The sequence below is a fragment of the Caretta caretta genome, chromosome 28 (assembly GCF_965140235.1).
Source record: "Caretta caretta isolate rCarCar2 chromosome 28, rCarCar1.hap1, whole genome shotgun sequence".
Taxonomy (NCBI): Eukaryota; Metazoa; Chordata; order Testudines; family Cheloniidae; genus Caretta; species Caretta caretta.
The window spans coordinates 15,502,492-15,528,333 of record NC_134233.1 but is presented as its reverse complement, the minus strand read 5'-3'; the positions used below and the strand labels follow the sequence as shown (position 1 = coordinate 15,528,333).

The window sequence follows — 25,842 nt, the reverse complement described above, 5'->3', positions numbered from 1 at the left end:
CCTTAGCTCCAGGCTGGTTCATCAGGGGTGGGGGGAATGGACTTTCTTCGCTGCTGAGCAGGGAGCCAGGGCAGTTCTCTGGGAATCAAGGTTCCCAGCCTGACCCAGCGGCTTCATTGCTCCCCGGGGCCCTGGAGGCTCAGACAGTCCTGGAGGCCAGGCAGCTGCTCAGTGAGCTTCCCCCGTGCGGCTGGCCGTGCCTGAATATCCCACTCTAAGAGCCTGAGTTCAGCCATCAGCGAAGGCAGCAGCTTTGCTCCCTCCTTCTAAACAGCGTTCCCAGGCAGTGGTTCTCAACCAGGGGTCCCCGATTGAGGGGGCAGCGAGCAGGTTTCAAGGTGGGGGGGGGGGTCCGCCAAAATAAACCAGAAAGCAGGGCCGGCCTTAGACTTGCTGAGCTCAGGGCAGAAAGCTGAAATCTGAGCCTGACCACCCAGGACTGAAGCCAAAGCTGGAGCAAATTCCGTTCACGGGGGGGCCCTGTGTTGTGGGGCCCTGCGCAATTGCTCTGCTGGCTACCCCCTAACGACCGCCCTGGCTTTCGATCTACTGGGCGTGGGCCAGGGGCCACAGAAAGATCAAGGTTGGGCACCCCTGCTCCAGGGAATCCCGGAGATTAAAGACTCAGTCCGACTCAGGAAGACTTCATGCACCACATTCACTCGTCGTCCTTGGCTCATTCACGTCTGCTGACTGTGAGGCGTGATACCCTTTGTCTCCCTGCCTCGCCAACAATGCTGTTTCTCAAGATTGAACCCAAGACCAGAAACTTGCTGCAGCTTATGCAGCCCTGTAGAGAATTCAGAGACACAAAGAGAAGATCCATAGGTGACCTCGGCAAGCCACATAAGAATGGCCAGACTGGGTCAAACCAAAGGTCCATCTAGCCCAGTATCCTCCTCCTCCTCCCTCTGTTACCTGGGGCTCTTTCATCCCAAACGTCTTGGTAACTGTTACTCTATGCGAGATGGTGTCAGGAAATATATCAGGGGAGACACGACCGTCTGACCGATCGATGGCTGGCACAAACAGGACAACACAAGAGTGCTTTCACTTAAAGCTAAACTTTACTTAGTCTCAAGCACTTAACACATGTCCATGACAGGTTAGTAAGACACCCCCAACCCTTGATAATTACCAAAGCTGAGTGTGGCTCTCGAGTGACATAGCGGCAGGCTTCTGGTGGCCAAATCTTCCATCTGCCGGTGGGGACTGCAAGATGTATCCAGAGGGAGAGTCCAAAACAGTCCAACTACCTCAAACTTTTCCCCCTGATTTATACATTAGTAATAAAATGACATGTCCCTTCAAGCAAACTTGTTAAGCAAGCAGTTTCAATGGTCAAGCAAGAGGTTCCTTCTGATTATCGATTAACCAGGTGTGGGTTCTTCCAGAGTTTGCAGCCTTGAGGCCCCAGTAGACATTCCTGGGGCACATCCTGCTCTTCTAAGATGCATCAGCAACAAACAATTCTTATCAGGAAGGACGCGGGGTCAAGCTGCCCTTTCTGTGGCACCCAAAACTCCCTGCCCTCCTGCCTTGGTCAAGCCGAGACTGCTGAATGACCAATTTACAGCCTGCTGACTTGGCTGCTTTTAGCAACAAGCCATAGTGGTTTCAGGCACTTTACTGCTTTGCCAAAACCTCCCCGTACACCTCCTGTCCCTCAGTGCCACTAAATCTCCACACCTAGACAGCCGGTCCACCCGCTGCACCCCAATCCCCCATGCTTAAGCCTCCCTGCCAAATCCTGCACCTGCGTCCATAGAACTAAGTCTCACATCTCGCTGGGAACTCAACTTCTTGTGCCCAGAGTGTCTCTGCCTCCCTTAGTAGATGACCCGGGAAACACAGCGTCTGCCTTTTCTAAAGAAGTGCTTGGAGAGGCTGGGTGTTTCTCTGCTTCTCGCCAGCTGGGGAAAAATCTCCTGCCCCACTGCAAAAGTGAGCACCTTGACTGGGAACGGCCACAGGCCCCACCAGTGCGGCTGGCCCTGCTTTCCTACTGTCTTCTGATGTTGGCCACAGAGCATCAGCAGCCACCCCACATGCTGCCCTTTGGGTGGGTGTTTGGCATGGCAGGGAGCAGGCTGGCCGGGTGTCTTTGTGGCTGTCTGCTGGCCAGGCATAGGCATGGTCCGCCCCTCCTCTTGCCTCACCCTGGGTTGCTCTGTGGCTTTTAAGCCTTCCCTTGGAGCTGCCAGCACCAGACACCTGTGCTCTAGGTGCCCAGAGGAGAGGTGCGCTGGGTGCCAGCCTGGGACCCTTCCTCCCTCCTGCCTAGCCCTGACTATGAAGCCTGGCCCTGGCACTCCTGTCCATGTGGGCAAGAGGAAAAGTGTGGCAGCAAGCACAAGGGCCAACCTTGTGGGCATCAGGTGAAGCAGCGAGAATCCCAACCATCAGGTCAAACCGCAGGATTGCAGGCATCGGTAGCCAGGGCAGCAAGTTCTAGAGGCCCAACCCACTGCGGCCATCCCAACTGAAAACCTGGCTCCAGTGGGCATGAGTCACCCAGCAGGAGGGAAAAGACTCGCAAGCAAAGACAAGGTCCCACTGAGATTTGAATTCGGATTGCAGGATTCAGAGTCCTGAGTGCTGACCATTACACCATGGAACCAGCTTGTGCTGTTTTCTCTGGACATCTGTGACCCTCACAGGGCTGGCTTGTAGAAGGGGATTGTTGGCTCCTTACTAAAACTTAGTGGGGTTTTTTGGTTGGCTAGTTCCCAGTACCAAAAGAAAGGGGAAGGGTCAATGGGACTGACAGTCCCCAGGGGCAATGGGGAGAGGCCAAAGCTCCAAGCTTGCCTGACTGACAGGAGTCACCAGGCCAGGCGGTCCCATCCTACATGTGAACTGGAACTACCAGGGACAGAGTGGGCTGAGCTAAGGAGAGGGCAGGAGCCGAAGAAAAGCCGGGGAGCGGAGCTGTGGTGGTGTAGTGTGAGAAACTGCTACTTGTAGGAATTTGCTACCTGTAGCAGTTACTCATATGTAAGAGATTGTAAAAACTGCCATCTGATGTAATTTGCTACCAGTAGCAGCTACTGATACCTTCGGTTGCTCTAACTTGTCCTAATTTGGTACTTCTCGCCTTTCCCATCTTCTGGTACAGAGGTAGCAAATTGTTACCAGTAGCCATTATTGATCCCTAGGGTTGTTCTTATTTGATGACTTGTCCTAATTTGCTAAAACTTAATAGTGGTGGGGGATGGACGCATAAAGCCTACTGTTGCCAAACGACCCTGCCTGGTGTACATCTGTATCAACTGCCTCTTAATACAGGAGCGTAAAAAATAGAGTGAGGTCATTCAAACATCATTTATTTTGCAGCTTCATTTACTGTGCTCACAATGGAGGATCCTGACATTGTTACTTCTGCCCAAGTGACCTGTGGGTTGGATTCATTATAGTGGGAAGCGGGACATGTGGGGGATAATTTAAATTCTTAATTTCCTTAGGGTTCGCCTTCAATATACTTGTATGGTGGTGTAATTTATCACCATGACAGTTCTATTTTATTTATTACAATAGCACCAGTAAGTCACACAAGTCACACAGTAACTGCAGCGAGTCTATGCTGACATAACTTGAGTTAATATAGGCTTGTAGTGTAGATATGGCCTTCGGTCTATGAAAGGTTTGGGAAAGGTAACAGGAAAAGGATGAGGGGAGACCAAGTTTCATTCAGGTGTTTAGCTCCAGCTTTTGTGGAAGTGGCCATACGGCACCCGAAAGGCTCAGGATCAAAGAGACACCTAAGAACAAAATATCATGTCTTAATTACCATTTCTTGACCTCAGGGTGTATAATTCAGGTTTTTAGAATTCTTGTAAAAAGAAAAGGAGTACTTGTGGCACCTTAGAGACTAACCAATTTATTTGAGCATGAGCTTTCGTGAGCTACAGCTCACTTCATCAGATGTTTACCGTGGAAACTGCAGCAGACTTTATATACACACAGAGAATATGAAACAATACCTCCTCCCACCCCACTGTCCTGCTGGTAATAGCTTATCTAAAGTGATCAACAGGTGGGCCATTTCCAGCACAAATCCAGGTTTTCTCACCCTCCACCCCCCCACACAAATTCACTCTCCTGCTGGTGCTAGCCCATCCAAAGTGACAACTCTTTACAAAACCTGGATTTGTGCTGGAAATGGCCCACCTGTTGATCACTTTAGATAAGCTATTACCAGCAGGACAGTGGGGTGGGAGGAGGTATTGTTTCATATTCTCTGTGTGTATATAAAGTCTGCTGCAGTTTCCACGGTAAACATCTGATGAAGTGAGCTGTAGCTCACGAAAGCTCATGCTCAAATAAATTGGTTAGTCTCTAAGGTGCCACAAGTACTCCTTTTCTTTTTGCGAATACAGACTAACACGGCTGTTCCTCTGAAACCTAGAATTCTTGTGGTTGTCAAACCCTCTTGGGGTTGTAAATGTGTGTTCATTATTTTTTGAAGGCCAAAACTATAAAGGGGTTCAACAAAGAATTAGATCAGTTCCTCAGGATAGGTGCATCAGCTATGAGCCGAGAGAATCAGGGATGCATCCCCATGCTCTGGGTGTCCCTAAACCTCTCGACTGCCAGGGCGGTTCACACAGTGATTGCCTCTTGTGTTCATTCCCTCAGAAGCACCTGCTGCTGGCCCCTGCCCGAGGACACGGTCCTGTACTAGACGGAGTATTCGTCTGACCCATTGCAGCCGTTCTAACGTTCAGCAAAAGTGACAATAGATTTTTGCCTTGTAGACGGATGTTACATGAGAGATATACTGCCTTTATGGAAGACGTGTGAATCCAGTTCTACACACAAGCAATGGCCAGTGGAAAAACACTAAGGGCTGCACTGAGAGGCAACAAAGCAGTTGCAAAAGGCAATCACCATTGGTGGATTGAATAAAAAAAACATTTTGAGACCAGCCCAGAAATTCAGTCAGGCTGGAAGTCAGATGATCCAGCAGAATAAACTTCTGCTCTAAGAAGAAGAAGTTAGAATTAAAAATTCCAAATTAGAAATCTCAGTAAAAAACATCGCAAGTGCAATGCTAGAAACACAGATGTCATTGCTAAAACTAGCAAGTACTTATAGCTGCATATTTTCAAAGAGTACTTGTTGGTAAAATAGAAATGAAATAGCAGAATGATATGCATCTGCACAATAACAAAGCTAAATGATGAAGTGATAAGAGTATTTCAAGGAATCCCAGGAGCAGATAAGATAAATTTGTGAACTGCTATGACTATAAACAATGTAGTGATAAAGTTCAGGTCAAATCAGTAAATCAATGAGTTAACGAGGATATTGCATTGGAATCAAGTCATCAATTTACTCAAACCATCAGATTAATACAGCAGAAAATCAACCCTTATAAATCCTAAAAGAGCAACCCAAGAAGGCAGGTGCATATTTAGTGATGCCAAAACCCCAATCAGAGATTTTTACCCAGGCAATGCAACCCAGATTTAACCAGCTGAATATTTCAATACCAAAACCAAATTATTGCTTATATTTTGCCTACAACCTCAAAGCTAATTAGTTTTCACTATTGTGTAGCTAATACTTCAACTCGCCCTCTCACCCCAAAACACATACAGACCGTAGAGAGACATTAGTAAAAGAAGTTCAAACAGCTCTCGCTGAACAATGCATATCAGACAGCTCAATTCCTTGCAATGCTTCCATAGGTGAGGAGCACGCATTCAGTCATTTCATAGGGCAGAGTTTTAAGGCTATGAAGATTTTGGGAACTATTCTTCCTAGTATCTTCCCTTTGCAGATTTCAGAGGTGTTCACACGCTCACATTCTGTTACACCCCAATCTAACAGAAGGGCTGGGAGGTCTCCACGTTCATAAAAAGAAACAGACAAAAAATAGAAAAAGGAACAAAATGTTTCTAAGGTTATAAGGGGCTGGATCTCTGCACCTCTCGGTCTTTGGATTCACCTGGAGTAGGAACCGTAGCGGCAGTTTAGGAACCAGGTAATGCAATAGATGTTCCAGCACGTGGGGCTAGCAGGCTGTTCAGGTACAGGGAGACGAGTGAAGGCTGCATAGCCTGTCGACGTTGTGATTCATTCCCCAGAGGGGATCAGTGCTGGGATCCTGGCAATCAGTCTCTCTGAGGCTACGTCTACACGGGCAGACTTACAGAGCTGGGAGTTACAGTGCTGCTCAAAGAGCACTGAAGGGAAACTGCTATTGTGTGTTCACACTGTCAGCTGCCTGCACAATAGCATGTTCACACTTGTGGCACTTGCAGAGGTGTTCAGAGCGGTGCACTCTGGGCAGCTATTGCACTGAGCATCGCTTCCTTTTCTGCCGCTAAGAGTTGTGAGAAGGCAGAGTGGGTCACGGGGCATCCGGGGTCCTGTCCCAATGCCCTGTGATGCATTGCTTCATGTCCCAGCAATCCCTGTGCTTCCGTCCACATTTGGCGCCATCTTTCAAAGGTTGGTGTACTGCACACTCTGCCTCTCCATGCTGTAGGAATGGATCCCGCACTGTTGACCAATATGCTACATGTCACACATGGCAGTGGAGTTATTCCTTAAACTACAAAGGCAGAGGAGGTCGACAGTGATCTCGCCACCCGTAGTGGCTACGACACGAGATTGCTTGTGGCGTTCACAGAGGTGCTGGCCACCGTGGAATGCCACTTTTGGGCTTGGGAAACAAGCACTGAGGGGTGAGATCACATCGTCATGCACATCTGGGATGACGAGAAGTGGCTGCAGAGATTTCGGATGAGGAAAGCCACAGTCCTCCATCTAGCCCAGCATGCTGCCTGAGAGTGACCAGTGCCAGATGCATCAGAGGGAATGAACAGAACAGGCTTCCTGACCTGCAAGCTGAAGGTCTGTCACCCTTACCTTTAACAATATTGTTGTTGATTCCCACTCATTCTATCTTACCACACCTCCCCTGAGGTCTCTGGGCAAATCAGGAGTGAACCACTCCTTTGATACAGACATATCCCAATCCAGCTGAATTGAGGCAGACTTTGGGCCAATGTCAGTTTGGAAAAGGCCTGCTTCACCCAGCAGGTTTCTCAGAGTATCTGTTGCTGTGAACCGCACCTAGTGTGGATGTGTGAACCCCAAAGATATCAAACATGAAAGAAACACAAAGCCAGTTCTGAGGAGGTTTCCAGAGCCAGGACTGAGAGTTAAACAGCTGGAAGGAAAAGGGGCCTCAGGCCCTATAAAAATAACTAGCTGCAAAAACAAAACAAAAATTACATTAAAAAACCAACCCGGAAAAGCTCCCATCACACGTCTACCACCATTGTAGATTCTGACATCTCCTGCCTAATGTGACATCTTTGCTTTGCGAACAAGAGACCTCGAGAACTCTGTGGCTGTTACGCTCTAACTGGGTAAAAGGCTACACATCTTGTCTCAAGTAATTTTCCTCTTCAGGGAAGATTTATTTTAAAATTTATCAGAATAAATTCCATTTTAAATAGAAATAATTACCATCCAAGTGTGCTGCTTGCCTTGAGCTAGAATTCAGGATGGGACAGAGCGTCTGCTGAGACTGATCAAGCCCTCGGACCGCTAGGCCTTCCTACTTCTCCACTGGTTACCAACGATACTGCCAAAAATGGCCTTGAGTGGGTCACTACCACACCCAGTGGCTCTGGGAAGAAGGATAAAGGAGTTTGAGGTGCAAGTCATGTTCTTCTCCATCCTCCCTGTTGAAGGAAAAGGCCCAGGTAGGAACTGTCGAATCGTGGAGGTAAATGCGTGGTTACGCAGGTGGTGTTGGATAGAGGGCTTTGGATTCCTCAGCCATGGCATGTTGTTCCGGGAAGAAGGATTGCTAGGAAGAGATGGGATCCACCTAACGAAGGGAAGGAAGAACATCTTCACAGACAGGGTTGTTAACCTAGTGAGGAGGGCTTTAAACTAGGTTTGCCAGGGGACAGTAACCAAAGCCCTGAGATAAGTGGGGAAGTGGGATACCGGGAGGAAACACAAGGAGGAGGATGCAACAGAGGGGGCCTCCTGATTCATACTGAGAAAGCAGGGCAATTGGTTAGTTATCTTAGATGCATGTAAACCAACGCAAGAAGTCTGGGAAACAAGCAGGAAGATTTGGAAGACCTGGCACTGTCAAAGAAATATGATGTGATTGTAATAGACTTGGTGGGGCAGTTCACATGACTGGCACGCTGTCATGAGGTAGATGAGGCTTTATTTGGACAACTAACAGAAGTTTCACAGATCACAGGCCCTGGTTCTCATGGGGGACTTCAATCACCCCGACATCTGCTAGGAGAATAATACAGCGGTGCACAGACAATCCAGGCAGTTTTTGGAGAGTGTTGGGGACAACTTCCTGGTGCAAGTGCTGGAGGAACCAACCAGGGACCGTTCTCCTATTGACATGCTGCTCACAAACAGGGAAGAATTGGTAGGGGAAGTAGAAGTGCGTGGTAACCTGGACAGCAGTGACCATGAGATGGTTGAGTTCAGGATCCTCACAAAAGGAAGAAAGGAGAGTAGCAAAATATGGATCCTGGACTTCAGAAAAACAGACTTTGACTCCCTTAGGGAACTGATGGGCAGGATCCCCTGAGAGGCTAAGATGAGGGGAAAAGGTGTCCAAGAAAGCTGGCTATATTTTAGAGAAGCTTTATTAAGGACACAGAAACAAACCATCCCATTGTGCAGAAAGAATAGCAAATATGGGAGGTGACCAGCTTGGCTTAACAGTGAAATCCTTGCTGATCTTAAACACAAAAAAGAAGCTTACAAGAAGTGGAAGACTGGACAAATGACCAGGGAGTATAAAAATATTGCTCGAGCATGCAGGGGTGTAATCAGGAAGGTCAAAACACAACTAGATATGCAGCTAGCAAAAGATGTGAAGGGTAGCAAGAAGGGTTTCTACAGCTATGTTAGCAACAAGAAAAAGGTCAGGGAAAGTGCGGGACCCTTAATGAACGGGGGAGGCAACCTAGTGACAGAGGATGTGGAAAAAGCTGAACTACTCAATGGTTTTTTTTTGTCTCGGTCTTCACAGACAAAGTCAGTTCCCACACTGCTGTCCAGGGCAACACTGTATGGGGAGGAGGTGACCAGCCCTCAGTGGTGCAAGAACAGGTTAAGGACTATTTAGAAAAGTTGGACATGCACAAGTCGACAGGTCCAGATCTAATGCATCTGAGGATGCTGAGGGAATTGGCTGATGTGATTGCAGAGCCATTGGCCATTATCTTTGAAAACTCATGGCAATCAGGAGAGGTCCCGGATAATTGGCAAATACAGTGCCCATCTTTAAAGAAGGGAAGGGTGAGAACCCAGGGAACTACAGACCGGTCAGCCTCACCTCAGTCCCTGGAAAAATCATGGAGCAGGTCCTCAAGGAAACCATTTGGAAGCACTTAGAGAAGAGGAAGGTGATCAGGAACAGTCAACATGGATTCACCAAGGGAAGGTCATGCCTGACCAACCTGATTGCCTTCTATGACAAGATAACTGGCTCTGTAGATATTCGGGAAAGCGATTGATGTGCGATATCTTGAATTTAGCAAAGCTTTTGATATGGTCTCCCACATTATTCTTGCCAGCAAGTTAAAAAAGTATGGATTGGATGAATGGACTATAAGGTGGATAGAAAGCTGGCGAGATTGTCAGGCTCAATGGGTAGTGATTAATGTCTCAATGTCTAGTTGGCAGCCAGTATCAAGCAGAATGCCCCAGGGGTAGGTCCTGGAGCCGGTTTTGTTCAACATCGTTATTAATGATCTGGATGATGGGATAGATTACACCCTCAGCAAGTTTGCGGATGACACTGAGCTGGGGGGAGAGGCAGATACCCTGGAGGGTAAGGATAGGGTCCAGAGTGACCTAGACAAATTAGAAGATTGGGCCAAAAGAAATCTGATGAGGTTCAACAAGGACAAGTGCAGAATCCTGCACTTAGGAAGGAAGAATCCCATGCACCACTACAGACTAGGGACCGAATGGCTCGGCAGCAGTTCTGCAGAAAAGGACCTGGGGATTATAGTGGATGAGAAGCTGGATATGAGTCAGCAGTGTGCCCTTGTTACCAAGAAGGCTAAGGGCATATTGGGCTGCATTAGTAGGAGCATTGCCAGCAGATCAAGGGAAGTGATTATTCCCCTCTATTTGGTATTGGTGAGGCCAGACCTGTAGTACTGCGTCCAGTTTTGGGTCCCCCATTACAGAAAGGATGTGGACAAATTGGACAGCGAGAGTCCAGCAAAGGGCAACGAAAATGATCAGGGGGCTGGAGCACATGACTTATGAGGAGAGGCTGAGGGAACTGGGATTATTTAGTCTGCAGAAGAGAAGAATGAGGGGGGATTTGATAGCAGCCTTCAACTACCTGAAGAGGGGTTCCAAAGAGGAAGGAGCTCAGCTGTTCTCAGTGGTGGCAAATGACAGAACAAGGAGCAATGTTCTCAAGTTGCAGTGGGGGAGGTCTAGGTTGGATATTAGGAAACACAATTTCATTAGGAGGGTGGTGAAGCACTGGAATGGGTTACCTAGCGAGGTGGCGGAATCTCCTTCCTTAGAGGTTTTTAAGGCCCAGCTTGACAGATCCCTGGCTGGGATTAGTTAGTTGGTGCTGGTCCTGCTTTGAGCGGGGGTTGGACTAGATGACCTCTTGAGGTCTCTTCCACCCCTAATCTTCTGAGTCTCTCTCTGCTTCATGAAACTTTGGATTCAAATGGTAAAAGACAGTTGTGCCCAATGTAATCATGGCATCGTTTCAGAGTGTGATCAGTGCCACTGAACCAGGGAGCAGAGTTCTAAAAATAGTTTCCATGGGACACAGGTCACCATAGCGTCCATCTCTAGGGCGAAAATCAACCACCAGTACCGGCAATTTCTACCTGAGTATTTGTCAAATCTTTGACCTTACTAGGAACAATTTTACACTTCTCTGGCATAGAATACTTCACCAACCACACAACATATCAGGAGCGATGGTGAGGTATAATCTCCCGAGGTGAGCTGATTAGGAATGTCACTTCCATTTTTCCTATCTCTACCTGGATAGGGATTGCATTTTCCAAATAATAGGCAACATGCACCTGATTACGAAGGAGAGATCTTCAAAAGTGACCTCCTGCAGGGCCTGGGCCACAACTGCTTTGGGAGCGCAATGCATGGGTAGTTTGCTTAGTTACAAGTCATTTACTAAGGAATCCTCTTCCCAGCTCATTTTGTTGTTACAGAGCATGAAATGACATTTTCCCTATCCCTGCCCTGTTCCTGCTCTTTGTTATAGTTCAATATATTTTAAGTGAGGAAAATGGTCGTAAAAATATCTGCTCTCCAGCACAACCTGATGCAACAACAGAGCAACTGGGAATGAAACCATTTGTTCCCGAAGGAGAAGCTTGATGTCTAACAATTGCTTTGAAATGAGGGAACAGTATAACTGTGATGCTCATGGTTTGTTTAGACTAGGAAAAGTGATAGAGTTTAGGTCAGGTCAAGGGGAAAGCTAATGACAACCACTGCACCTGCTCTACAACTGTAATTGTCTTTTTATACTAAGATCACTAACTTGAGCAGCCAACACCATGGACAGTCCTAGTGGATGTAAGACACAGGTAGTTTTTGCTTCAGTGTATCTTGTTGGATCAAACCTCTCTCCCGCACCTGGAGCTGATAAACATTCCTGGCTGGAGGGACACACATACCTACAACTCAAAAGGAAAGGAGTTGATAGAAAAGATCACAAGACTGACCCCAAAGAAAGTGAGTGGCAAAAGGCAGAAGCTGGCAACTCATCTGGTGGAGCTGAGAGACCACAGTGAAGATGGTGCAAAAATCTTTGCCCAGCCCTAATCAAAGCATTTATTACAGTTCTCTCTCATGTGGGTTTTCTCAGGTCTAATAAGGCTGGAGCTCCGAATGAAGCTTTTCCCCGCACTCAGCGCATGTGTAGGGCATCTCTCCTGTGTGGATTCTCTGATGTGAGATGAGAGCTGAACGACGAATGAAGCATTTCCCACACTCAGAGCATCCATAAGGCTTTTCACCTGTGTGGATTCTCCTATGTGTGCTCAGGGTAGAGCTGTGATTAAAGCTTTTCCCGCACTCAGAGCAGGTGTAGGGCCTCTCTCCTGTGTGGATTCGCTGATGTGAGATGAGAGCTGAACTACGAATGAAGCATTTCCCACACTCAGAGCATCCATAAGGCTTTTCACCTGTGTGGATTCTCCTATGTGTGCTCAGGGTAGAGCTGTGATTGAAGCTTTTCCCGCACTCAGAGCATGTGTAGGGTTTCTCTCCTGTGTGGATTCTACGATGTGTGATAAGGTGTGAGCTGCGATTGAAGCTTTTCCCACACTCAGAGCACGTGAAGGGCGTCTTTCTTGTGTGGATTCGCTCATGTGTGATGAGGTGTGAGCTGTGACTGAAGCTTTTCCCGCACTCAGAACACATGTAGGGCGTCTCTCCTGTGTGGATTCTACGATGTGTGATAAGGGCTGAGTGCCCACTAAAGCTTTTCCCGCACTCAGAGGATGTGTAGAGTTTCTCTCCTGTGTGGTTTCTCCAGTGTGTGAGAAGGTCTGAGCTCCGACTGAAGCTTTTCCCACACTCATGGCATGTGTAGCGTGTCTCTTCCAAGTTGATTCTCTCACATGTAATAAGGGCTGAGTGGCTACTGAAGTTTTCCTCTGGCCTCTGCTGAGTCTCACAGGCTTTTGCTTTTTCTGAGAGCGCACAACTCCCGGAAACATTCCCTTTGGATCTTCCTGATAACATCCCATGGGGTTCTACTTGCTCAGCATCTTCCTGTTGGGGTTTCTCCTCTTCATTCTCGGTCACCTTCCCATCACCTGATGGGAGACAGAGAGAATCCAGACATAGGTCACTCCCTGCACCGGAAAGAAAGGAAATCTCAGAGAGAGGAATGGAAAAAAGAGCCAACAAACCAAAATATGTGCAGGAGATCAAACCTCTAAGGAGCTTGATTTTCCCCAAACCCTTCCACAGAGGAAGGGATCAGTTTTGGTCCCCATCTCACCAGAACACTCATGGGAAAGCGAGATCGGAGAGGGACCTGCTGCCAGTTGTCAGTCAGAATAGGAGAGAAGCCATGAGGGACATCTGCCAGAATGATTCCATTCTGCAGGGAACAATCCTGAACTTGGAGAGCTCACAAGGTCTTTCTATGGCATCCCAAATGTTTCCTGCGCTCCCAAACAGTTTTTGAGTTGGCTTTACCAATTCCTCACCTGTGCAGGCAGCTCTCAGGAGCACTTCTTTCTCAGAGCCCTGGAGGTCTGGAACCCATGGCTCTTCCCCTCGTTCCATCTGGAATATCACATCAGGTTTGGAAACTGGAAACCCTACTCCATGCAAAGAAAACAAAGGAAGTCAGTGGAATTTGTGGAATACTTGTCACAAAAAATATTCCATGATTTTAATCCCAGATCATTTTTAAACAGTAACATCCCAAGGCCAGCTTTCTTGGCTCAAAGTAGCAGGAGAGTTATTATTATTATAAATCATATTCATTACCTTAGTGCCTAAGGACCAACTAACAATAGGTCCCCATTGTGCTAGGCAAAGAACAAACAGAGAAAAGTAGATGGCACATGCCCTGAGGAATTTACAAGCTAAATAGACAAGACAGGCACAGATTGGGGGAAGGGATAGAACCCACTGTTAGAAGACAGATATTGAGGCCTGCCTGTAAAGCCTACACTTCAAGAATGTAGGTGTATTTTTATCACTTAGCTACTTACAGGGGTATAAAAACAAAGAATCAAAATCACAGTCCGCCTGTTTATGGGCCTTCTCTCACTAGGATAGTCTGAGGCCTTGTTCTTAAGCTAAGGCCTTTGGCTAAGCAGCAGGGGCAGCCATAAGCTGGGAAGCATAGGGTCATATCCTCACATCCCAAACTAGTCACACTGACATAAGGTGGTATTGGGATGTTAGGAAGACGATTATGTCTGGATAGTGCCCATCGCCACCAGATAAAGAAACAGATCTTAAGGTGGTTAAAGAAAACTTAATTTAAGAGCATCCTGTCTGGCAAGAAATCACTTGTCAATGGTTGTGGTTGTGAAACCTTCATTTCTGTATTGTTTTATCTTTATGGCCACCACTTTTACATTGTTAATTAGTCTGGTTCTCTAATTGTTTCTGTCTGCTGTATAATTAATTTTGCTAGGTGTAAGTTAATTAGAGTAGTGGGATATAATTGGTTACAGAATTATGTTATGATATGTTAGGATTGGTTAGTTAAATTTCAGTACAATGATTGCTTAAGGTATAGCTGAGAATATTACTGTATAAACAGAGTCAAACAGGAGAGGGAAGAGAAATTGGGATCATAGATTCTATGAATCATAGAAGATCAGGGTTGAAAGGGACCTCAGGAGGTCATCTAGTCCAACCCCCTGCTCAAAGCAGGACCAACCCCAACTAAATCATCCCAGCCAGGGCTTTGTCAAGCCTGACCTTAAAAACCTCTAAGGAAGGAGATTCCACCACCTAGCTAGGGAACCCATTCCAGTGCTTCACAACCCTCCTAGTAAAACAGTGTTTCCTAATATCCAACCTAAACCTCCCCCACTGCAACTTGAGACCATTACTCCTTGTCCTGTCACCTGCTACCACTGAGAACAGCTGAGCTCCTTCCCCTTTGGAACACCTCTTCAGGTAGTTGAAGGCTGCTATCTAATCCCCCCTCACACTTCTCTTCCGTAGACTAAACAATCCCAGTTCCCTCAGCCTCTCCTCATAAGTCATGTGTTCCAGGCCCCTAATCATTTTTTTTCGACTCCGCTGGATACTTTCCAATTTTTCCACATCCTTCTTGTCGTGTGGGCCCAGAACTGGACACAGTACTCCAGATGAGGCCTCACCAATGTCAAATGTTTGTTAAGGGGGGGGAATGGGAACAGGGACACAGGCAAGGCTCTGCGGTATCAGAGCTGGGAACGGAACACCGGGGAACAGACTCTATCAGTGTATAGAGATAAGCCCGACTGATGTGAAGGGCTTCAGAATACGTAATCTTACAGCTGTAAAAATGGTACAGGCTACACTACCACCTGTGACATCATCAACAAAGTGCCCATTTGTGCCTGGGTAGCGGCCCTGCCATGGGAGGGAGGAATGCAGCAAGGACTGGGGATCGGTGGCCAGGGTCGCTGTGCACAGACATGGGGAGGGGGGTAATGAGTCGGAGAGGGAGGGCAAGAGTTAAAATAATATTTGGCTGGAAAAATTTTTAATGAAGTGAAACTGAACAGAAATAAAACTGGAGTGTAAGCTCTAAAGCAACAAGGCTTGGGTGGGGATTCAGGGTTAAAGGTCTGGGATCCCCCACAGCTCTACATCTGCATACCTCTCCTCCCTCCCACCTCAATTCCCGCATGCCCTTCCTCCACACTCCCCTCCCCTTCTTCCGATTACTCTCAGCCACCTCACGGTACCTTGGCAGCTTCTTGATTCTCTCCTCGTCTCTCACTACCTCATCCCTCCCTGCTGCTTCTTAGCTCTAACCCTGCACACACCCTCCCCATGTCCTGGCACCCCAGAATTATCTACTCCTCCCTTCTCGTCCACTCCTACGGCTCTGTTATCCCTTCACCCATGGGGTCCTGAATGGCAACATTATACGTTCGCCTATCAAAAGAGGAGCTCGTCAGACTGTCACACAAGCCATGCATGAGCCATACACCTATTTACCTAATTTAGAATTCTACAGGCGGCATATTTTCCTCTTAAAATGAGGAAAAGGCATGAAAGCTACAGTTATCAATGTAGCCAATAAGGATACATTATATGCACTTTTAAAATGAATGCTGACACCAAAAAGGCACATGTCCAAAAATTATTCTAGTGGGTGGGAGATCAGGCAAAAAAAAGGGGACCAAGGAAACATGTCAAAACTTGTATGATGAATAAAGGTATAAAGTTATTACTACTCAGGTTCTTTAGAGACCCCACAGCTTCTAATAACCGAGGGGACAAGACTCCTTACCCAGCAAGACCACCGTCTCATAGTTCTCCTGCATGACATCCCAGTAGAGGGCTCTCTGAACAGGGTCCAGCAGAGCCCACTCTTCCCTGGTGAAATACACAGCCACCTCTTCAAAAGTCACCGGCCCCTGAAAGAGAAAGAGTCCAACACTCAGTACCTGCTGCCCCAGTCACAGCCCCACTATTCACAGAACAGCAGCACCCGGTAAATGGAAGCTCCGGGAGGCACATGTTAACAGAGCCCCACCGCACCTTGCTTAGAGCACCCAGGAGGCATAAGAGGGTAGAAAGAGAGAAACTTTGTGTCTCCCAGCTGACAGATGGAGGCAGGGTCTTCACATTTATCACATACCTACTAACCAGAGCTTGATATAGGAGATGGTGCTGTCTCTGGACCCTGCTGGTGGCTCCCTGGTAGGAATCCCAACACTCTCCCAATAAAATATATGGAAGAAAGGGGAAGTCAATAGTAAAGAATAAAAGTTACAAGGTCAGAACTGTAGAAAATTGGTAAGGGAAGCTATCAGAAAACAATGACCAATTAATGAAAATAAGAAGGAAAATTTTAAAAGTATATTAAGTACAAAATTAATCCCTAACAATGGTAGTGGTAAATTACTAGATGGAAATGGTAGAATTATCAAAAATAATGCAGAAGAGGTAAAAGTGTTCAATAAATATTTCTCTCCTGGATTTGGAGAAAAACAGATGAGGTACTCATATCATAAGATCTTGACGATGACAGTCGTTCCATTCCAACAATAACTCATGAGGAAGGTAAACAGCAGGTATTACAGTTAGACGTGTTTAAATCAGCAGGTCCAGATAACTTGTATCCAAGAGTATTAAAAGACCTGGTGGAGGGGCGTGGTGGACTGTTAATGCTGATTTTAATTAGGACTTGGAACACTGGGAAAATTCCAGAAGACTAGAATAAAGTTAATGCTCTGCCAATATTTAAAACATGTAAAAGAGATGACCCAGCTAATTACAAGAGTGTTAGTCTGACATCGATACTGGGCAAGTTAATGGAGCAGAGAATATGGAAACACAGCATACATTAAATAGATTAAAAACTGTGATTGTAAATGGGGAACCATGGTCGAGTGGATTTCTTCCTAGGGGGTTCCCACAAGGATTGGTTCTTGGCTCTGTGCTATTTAACATTCTTATTAATGACCTGGAAGAGAATATAAAATCATCACTGATAAAGTCTGCAGTTGCCACAAAGATTTGGGGGGGAGGGGCAGGAACTAATGAACTGTCGGTAGATTCAGGCTCCAGCACTGGGAGTCTGGGAAGTTTTCCCAGCTCTGGCTGGAGGGTTATTTCCTGTTCCACAAAGAGGGAAAGTTCCATTCCCAACTCCAGTGCTTTGAAATCAGGCCCTATCTGACACTACACCCCACTTTCAGCATAGTGGTATGATTATAAAATGATTAGGACATAATTATGATGTATTTTGTGCAAGATGCATCATGTGCGGTGTCATTGGAAAAGTTATGATTTGCTGAATATGATTATCCTATTTGTGTGCATGGATCATGTTTGTATCTGAAGTTATGGACACTGACTATGTATTTGTATTTTAAATGTGCTTACTCGGGGTAACACCCACAACTAGCCTTTCAGGTACAACAGTGACGAAGCCAGACAGTGCTGATGGATCATCAACAAAGACAATGGACCGTGGAAGAGTTTAGCCCTCCTGTGAATGTTTCAGCCAGTCTATGAGTTATGGCTACTATGACTCAGCAGGGAATGTGACCAGACCACATGACACTGGACTCCATTTTGGTACGTGTATTTTTCCACTAACTGGACTGGGAACTGAGTTTGGAACAAAGGGGTCCTGCCATATGGAAAAGCTACATAAGGTGCGGTGTGACATCATCTCTTAGCCTCATTCCCCACACAAGAGAACTACTGGAAACACCTGAGGAACAAAGACTACCCTAGGACCAGCACTTCCCCCAGTTCAAAGGGATTTCTAGCTTGCGTATGGAAACTTGGTGGACTGCTTCTATCATTAGTCAGGGTGAGAAATTCCTAATTCAAATTCTATCCATCTGGTATGTTAGACTTAGTCTGAGTTTTTGGTTATTTGCTAAGTAATCTGCTTTGATCTGTTTGCTATCACTTAAAATCTATCTTTCTGTAGTTAATAAACTTGTTTTATGCTTTATCTTAACCAGTGTATTTTGAGTGAAGTGTCTGGGGAAAATCTCAGCTTGGTTAGCACAAGCTTGTTGTGCATATCTACCCCATATTGAGGGAAAGGCAAACTATATTAATGAGCTTACATTATAGAGATCCCTGTGCACTATAAGACGGTATAATTCTGGATTTATACTACAGCAGGTGTGCAAGGTTGGGGAGCTGGGAAATTGGCTGATGTCTTCTATCTGTCCTTGAGTGGCTTAGGTAAAGCACTCAGGTAGCTTAGTTGGATGCATGGCGCCATCTGCTGTCATGTTGGGATAAGAGGGCCTGGAGAGGCTGGCTGAATCTCCAGAATGCAGTGTGAGAAGGGCCAGCCCAGCTTGAGGGTTAGAGGGCACAGCGGTTCCCAGAAGCCCCCCAGACTGCATCCCGGGGTGACAACTCATCACACCCTAGATTACACAACTCTCAGCAGGTACGTCACAACCTGTCCCCTCCCTTTCCCCACGCTAGATATTTCCTGCCTCCCACCATCTCTAGCAGCTCCCACCCTCTTTTGCCTGTACTGCTCCGCTCCCTCAAAGCGGAGCCCACCACCAGCTCCCTGATAATTGCTTACCTGAGCCAGCTCCATTGCAGCCATTTCCTTCCCCCTAGGAGGATGGGATGATCTGGAGCGAAACATGGACGTTATTCTGTAGCCTGCCAGGGCGAGAAGGGCAACGTGAGATAATTCAGGTGGGGCTTTTGTCCATTCCACAAGACAATTCCCCCCAGGATTTTTCCCTGCTAATGGACATTCTAGGTTCTGCCACACTGTGAAGCACAGAGTGACCTTATTCCAGTACTGGCCTAGCTCCCTCCCACCAGGATGTAACCCTGAGACATGGTGAAACCCTCCCAGTATCAGAGACTCTCTGTTACACTTATCCAGTTTGCAGAGAATACCAAGCTGGGAGGAGCTGCAAGTGCTTTGGAGGATAGGATTAAAATTCAAAATGATCTGGACAAACTGGAGAAATGGTCTGACATAAATAGGATGAAATTCAATAAGGACAAATGCAAAGTACTCCACTTAGGAAGGAACAATCAGTTGCACAGATACAAAATGGGAAACAACTGCCTAGAAAGGAGTGCTGCAGAAAGGGATCTGGGGGGGTCAAAATGGATCACAAGCTAAATATAAGTTAACAGTGTAACACTGTTGCAAAAAAAAGCAAATATCATTCTTGGATGTATTACGAGGAGTACTGTAAGCAAGACACAAGAAGTAATAATTAAGCAATGGGCTTAAACTGCAGCAAGGATGGCTTAGGTTGGACATTAGGAAAAACTTCCTAACTATCAGCGTGGTTAAGCACTGGAATAAGTTGCCGAGGGAGGTTGTGGAATCGCCATCATTGGAGATTTTTAAGAGCAGGCTGGACAAACACCTGTCAGGGATGGTCTAGATAATATTTAGTCCTGCCTTGAGTGCAGGGGACTGGACTAGAGGGACCTCTCAAGGTCCCTTCCAGTTCTATGAACCAAAGGCCAGAGAACAGCAGAATCAAAGGAGTCCCTTTGGGGGATTCTTCCCGTCATTGTCCCCAAGGCAGCTGTCTCAAGTTTACAAAGTTGTTTGATGCTCCAGCCTTTATACAGTCTCTCCTGGGAGTGCCCCCTTTCATGGGATGGGCCTAGTTTTAGCTTTTGGCAAGCGTGACCCCAGGGGCTCTGAGACTGGGCCTTCTTGCCTCAGCACACTTTGTTTCTTTCTGTGGTTCCCCAGTGAGTCCAAATGAGTAGATACTTCGGATAGAGACTGTGAACATAAGAACAGCCCACTGCGTCAGAACAATGGTCCATCTAGCTCAGTGGCCAATGCCAGGTGCTTCAGAGGGAATGAACAGAACAGGGAATCATCAAGTGTCCATCCCCTGTCACCCATTCCCAGCTTCTGGCAAACAGAGGCTAGAGACACCATCCCTGCCCATTCTGCCTGTGACAATGGCAGATGAGGTTTTAGCTCTTGCAAAAGCCCCCATGTCTTAAATGAGCATGGACAAATGCAGAGCTGGAATCTGTCTGGCTCACCTGTGTTAGTATTGTTAAAACAGGTATGAGAATTATAAGAATGTGTTTAGTGTTTAGACTTTATTGAATGCTTGTGAGTTGCTACCTGGATTAATATCTGACTAGCTGCACTTCGAGCCTCTGTGGCTCTGTAAATCACCAGACAGGAGAGAGACTTTACCTAGGTGAAGGGCTGTTTGGCAACAGAATGAATTACATCCTGCCTGGCAGGAAAGGTCCATCAACACCAGATAGACTATTATCATAGAATATCAGGGTTGGAAGGGACCTCAGGAGCTCATCTAGTCCAACCCCCTGCTCAAAGCAGGACCAATCCCCAATTAAATCATCCCAACCAGGGCTTTGTCACGCCTGACCTTAAAAACTTCTAAGGAAGGAGATTCCACCACCTCCCTAGGTAACGCATTCCAGTGTTTCACCACCCTCCTAGTGAAAAAGTTTTTCCTAATATCCAACCTAAATCTCCCCTGCTGCAACTTGAAACCATTACTCCTTGTTCTGTCATCTGATACCACTGAGAACAGTCTAGAGCCATCCTCTTTTTGGAACCCCCTTTCAGGGAGTTGAAAGCAGCTATCAAATCCCCCCTCATTCTTCTCTTCCGTAGACTAAACATCCCCAGTTCCCTCAGCCTCTCCTCATAAGTCACGTGTTCCAGTCCCCTCATCATTTTTGTTGCCCTCCGCTGGACTCTTTCCAATTTTTCCACATCCTTCTTGTCGTGTGGGGCCCAAAACTGGACACAGTACTCCAGATGAGGCCTCAACAGTGTTGAATAGAGGGGAACGATCACGTCCCTCAATCTGCTCGCTGTGCCCCTACTTATACATCCCAAAATGCCATTGGCCTTCTTGGCAACAAGGGCACACTGTTGACTCATGTCCAGCTTCTTGTCCACTGTAACCCCTAGGTCCTTTTCTGCAGAACTGCTGCCGAGCCATTCGGTCCCTAGTCTGTAGCGGTGCATGGGATTCTTCCGTCCTAAGTGCAGGACTCTACACTTGTCCTTGTTGAACTTCATCAGATTTCTTTTGGCTCAATCCTCCAATTTGTCTAGGTCTCTCTGTATCCTATCCCTGCCCTCCAGCGTATTTACCTCTCCTCCCAGTTTAGTGTCATCTGCAAACTTGCTGAGGGTGCAATCCACACCATCCTCCAGATCATTTATGAAGATATTGAACAAAACCGGCCCCAGGACCGACCCTTGGGGCATTCCACTTGATACCGGCTGCCAACTAGACATGGAGCCATTGATCACTACCCGTTGAGCCAGACAATCTAGCCAGCTTTCTATCCACCTTATAGTCCATTCATCCAGCCCACACTTCTTTAACTTGCTGTCAAGAACACTGTGGGAGACCATGTCAAAAGCTTTGCTAAAGTCAAGGAACAACACGTCCACTGCTTCCCCTTCATCCACAAAGCCAGTTATCTCGTCACAGAAGGCAATTAGTCAGACATGACTTGCCCATGGTGAATCCATGCTGACTGTTCCGGATTACTTTCCTCTCCTCTAAGTGCTTCAGAATTGATTCCTTGAGGACCTGCTCCATGATTTTTCCAGGGACTGAGGTGAGGCTGACTGGCCTGTAGTTCCCAGGATCCTCCTTCTTCCCTTTTTTAAAGATGGGCACTACATTAGCCTTTTTCCAGTCGTCCGGGACCTCCCCCAATCACCATGAGTTTTCAAAGATAATGGCCAATGGCTCTGCAATCACATCCGCCAACTCCTTTAGCACTCTCGGATGCAACACATCCGGCCCAACGGACTTGTGCACGTCCAGCTTTTCTAAATAGTCCTGAACTACTTCTTTTTCCACAGAGGTCTGGTCACCTCCTCCCCATGCTGTGCTGCCCAGTGCAGTAGTCTGGGAGCTGACCTTGTTTGTGAAGACAGAGGCAAAAAAAGCATTGAGTACATTAGCTTTTTCCACATCCTCTGTCACTAGGTTGCCTCCCTCATTCAGTAAGGGGCCCATACTTTCCTTGACTTTCTTCTTGTTGCCAACATACCTGAAGAAACCCTTCTTGTTACTCTTAACATTTCTTGCTAGCTGCAACTCCAGGTGTGATTTGGCCTTCCTGATTTCACTCCTGCATGCCCGAGCAATATTTTTATACTCATTCCTAGTCATTTGTCCAATCTTCCACTTCTTGTAAGCTTCTTTTTTGTATTTAAGATCAACATTATGGGATGTTGAAAAAGACAAAAGACTCTTGTTGTGCTCTTGACCTCCCATTAGCTGAGCAGCACCCTCAAAGGCAATGCTGCCAGTTGGTCACCCCACCATGGGGCTGATAGGGGGCCATTCCCTGGGCCTGGGTGCCTGTGAAAGGCTATATAAACCCCACACTGGCACAGAAGGGGTTAAACTGCTGCTTTAGTCTGGACTGGCCCAGTCCCTCCACACCTGCAATGCCAGGACTGGAGCAGGAGTTAACAGGAGAGACCTTCTCTACTCAGAAGGGGTCCACCCTGGGAAGGGAACAGTCTGTGGAGCATCTCCAGCCCCAAAGAGAGGGCTGGCAGCATTCGGGGCTCTGGCCTTCACTGAGTTTCACTTGACCAGTTATGAGCTTTCACACAGGCTGCAAAGCCCTGGGCAAGGCAACTTTCAGAGGCCAAGAGAAGGGGATAGAGCTTAGAGTTTCTCTGCCAGTGAGGAAGGGGTAGCAGGAGGGAAAACTGGCAGCTGATAGTTGGAGGGATGAAGAGATTTGGGGGTATGGAGCGGGACAGAAGCAGCTGGGATTGGGCAGAATTAAGGTCCCTACAGGGTACAGGCAATCGCCATAGGGCTACGAATAAAGCATTTTCCTGTATAAATTTCCAGATTACATTATACCAATTTGTAAAGACACATGAGCTCTTTCCCTCATGGTATCACCTTCACTGGGTTCTTTCTTTTATTGGTAATTCCCACAAGTCAAGAGATAAAAAAGATTCTATCACTTATGAAGTGGCCATTTCAAATTTCTGGGGAGTGTCTATTATTTTGCACTAGGGGCCAGGTCCTTGAAGAAACGGAGCCTTGGTTTCATTTTAACTTGTGCATACTCAGCAGCTTCCGGATTTTGGTTCAAAGTATTAACATGTTTCCCTGGCCTGTTCTTACAAGTACTGCTATAGAAAGTAGGGAGGGGCAGAAACTCACTGCAGGATCAGTAGCTGAGTCCCTTTGATATTTATAGCTCATCAGAAGTGGTGGACCCACTTGATGCTGCCAGAGCCATCTGCCATGGGACCTACATGGCAGAATTAAGGTTGGGTGCCTTAACTGTGAATTTCCAACCCTAGCGTATTGCGATTGCTGTTAAGTGGGTTTGGCAAAATTCATTTTGTCTATTTCTTTTTTTAATTTCAATAGATGATATCGATAGTTATTTTTAAGCCCTTTTTTCAATGTTTACAATTTCAATGTTCAGATCTGTGGGAAGTTATGGGGGTAGTCAGACAACAATTATTTAATTACAGTAAATGTTGAGATTTAAAAAGCCAAATCTTTGTAACTGTTCAAACACAAATTGTCAATGTCACATGCAAAACATACAGTGTAAATATCCGTAAATCAAACTTGACTTTCTCCAGAAGCATTTCTATATTTTACCTGAACAGTGAAGTCAACATTTACTGCAATTTATTCATAAAAATCCAATCCTTTCAAGTGTACTTTTAAGTAATGAAGTACTTTACAGTCTAGGAAGTGAAATGCTTGCTTTGAGGATAATTACATCCTCCCTGTGATGTATTTTACTCTCAGTAGCGTAACCCCATCGTGATGTAGCTCCTGTCTGGGAGCTCTGCTGAGGCCAGTGGCATTATGATCAGAAGGTGACACTCTCACACATGAGCAGAGACACATGGGGGAGGGTGGAGGATGAGGTAACATGGAGACTTACAGAGTGTGGGGAGCAAACTCCATCTCAGTCTCTCCTCTCTCCCACCTCCCAGAGACAGTAACGCTGATAAATTGTTCCCTGAAATCTAAATAGCCCCAGCATGCGAGACAGTGACTGATGCAGGTGTCTAAGGGGCTGCAGCGCCAACCCCCTGCCTGGACGAGGGGGATGAAGAACTGCAGTAGAAACGGGTTAGGCTAGGAGAGGGCACAGCTGATGTGGGACTGGGAGCTCAGTTGACCAAGAGGCCAGAACTCATTGGGGGTTGGGACAAGGAGTCAACAGGACTGGGTAGAGGCACTTCTGTGTATTTTCCCCCTGTTTACTATCCTGCCATGTATTTAATTTAGAAACTTTTCATTCAGATTTAAACACATTGGAGCGAAGCTCTGTTGAGGCGTTTCCACTTACAGTGGTACAGTTTTAATTAGGTGCTTAATCAGTTGCTAATGCAACACAAAGCAGTCAATAATTGGTGTGCTTTCCTTCATTAACTTGACTGTGTGCGGTGCATAGCTTTAAAAAAAAAGATGGTGTGAGTGAATGTCAAAAGTTCAGGCATTAAGACATGGAAGTTAGGTGTCAGTTCAGTTCTCATGCGTTTATCTCGTTATTTTAATTTCGGTTTTGAATCAGTATTAATACCATGTTGTTTTAATAGCATTAGGGTCTATTTCTATAATAGTTTGGAAGATTTCATCGGATATTATGAACCAGCCATCTTAACCTTTTATTTTGAGATCAGTAAATACTATCCAACTCCCCACTCCTGAAAGTCTGCAAGCCCTGGCCTAAAAAGCACTTTGGCTCTTTGACATTGCTTCATCCACCCCACCAGAAAATGCTATAGGTAACCAAGTAATTACAGCGTACCCTCATGAGGTGTAGTTCTACCAGGTATGTGCCAAAATTCAAATGGTTCTGTTTGGTTTATCTTTCATTCAGCTTTGCAATTATTAGATCTCATTTAAAAACTGGAACTGAAATAACAAAAGCAAGTTAAGAAGAGAGTGGCCTCAGGCACAGGCAGGGGGAAAACAATAAAGGGAAAAAACTGACTATGCAAAAAGGAACATCCCAAACTATCAGAGCCCCAGACCCCCGTCCAACTGAATCCACCCCAGCCAGGCATATCAAGCTGGGCCCCTGAAAAATCGCCCATCCCGTCTGGCAGTGAACGCCGCGTGTTCCAGATGGAGCTATGGTGTGTACGTCTGCTCCGCTGACATGCTGCTTTGGTACGGAAGGCACCACGGCCACAGGGAGCAGGGACATGGACTCCTACAAAACAAAATCCAACACCGCGTCCCCTCCCACCTCCGCACGGTCTGCCATCCCTTCCCCCACCTCCACATGGCCACTCTCAGCCTATTGCTAACAGTTCCTTCCAGCCTTCAGCTCTATAAATAAATAAAACATGGTGTTACAAAAGGTAGATCCTGCCAGAGCAACCTGATCTCCTTCTGTGAGAAACCTAATTTTTTGGACAAAGGAAATGCAGTAGCTCTAATCTATCTGGATGTCATTAAGGTATCTGATACAGTTCCACATGGGAAACTATTCGTTAAATTGGAGAATAATATGAGAACTGAAAGGTCGATAAGGAATTGGTTACAGGGGAGATTACAAGAGGTCATGGTGAACGGTGAGTTGTCAGGCTGGAGGGAGGTTACTAGTGGAGTTCCTCAGAGATCAGTCTTG

The 25,842-nt window shown here is 46.5% G+C and overlaps 1 protein-coding gene across 6 annotated transcripts in view; it reads right to left on the bottom strand.

The window, feature by feature from the left end:
• LOC125628606 (uncharacterized) overlaps window positions 1-25,842 on the bottom strand; it is a 175,796-nt gene that overhangs the window by 110,289 nt on the left and 39,665 nt on the right. For 2 of the 6 annotated variants that reach the window (XM_075123902.1, XM_075123901.1), the window contains exons 3-6: window positions 18,785-18,867; window positions 16,004-16,130; window positions 13,239-13,352; window positions 12,840-12,878 (exon numbers count right to left, since the gene is read on the bottom strand). The exons of 3 other annotated variants lie outside the window; for them this stretch is intronic. In XM_075123902.1, coding sequence (XP_074980003.1) covers window positions 12,840-12,878; window positions 13,239-13,352; window positions 16,004-16,130; window positions 18,785-18,850 — 346 coding nt within the window. In that variant the 5' untranslated portion in view covers window positions 18,851-18,867. Of the gene's footprint in view, window positions 1-12,839; window positions 12,879-13,238; window positions 13,353-16,003; window positions 16,131-18,784; window positions 18,868-21,709; window positions 21,810-25,842 lie in introns of those variants that run through there. One more of the 6 variants, XM_075123898.1, reaches the window with a different exon arrangement.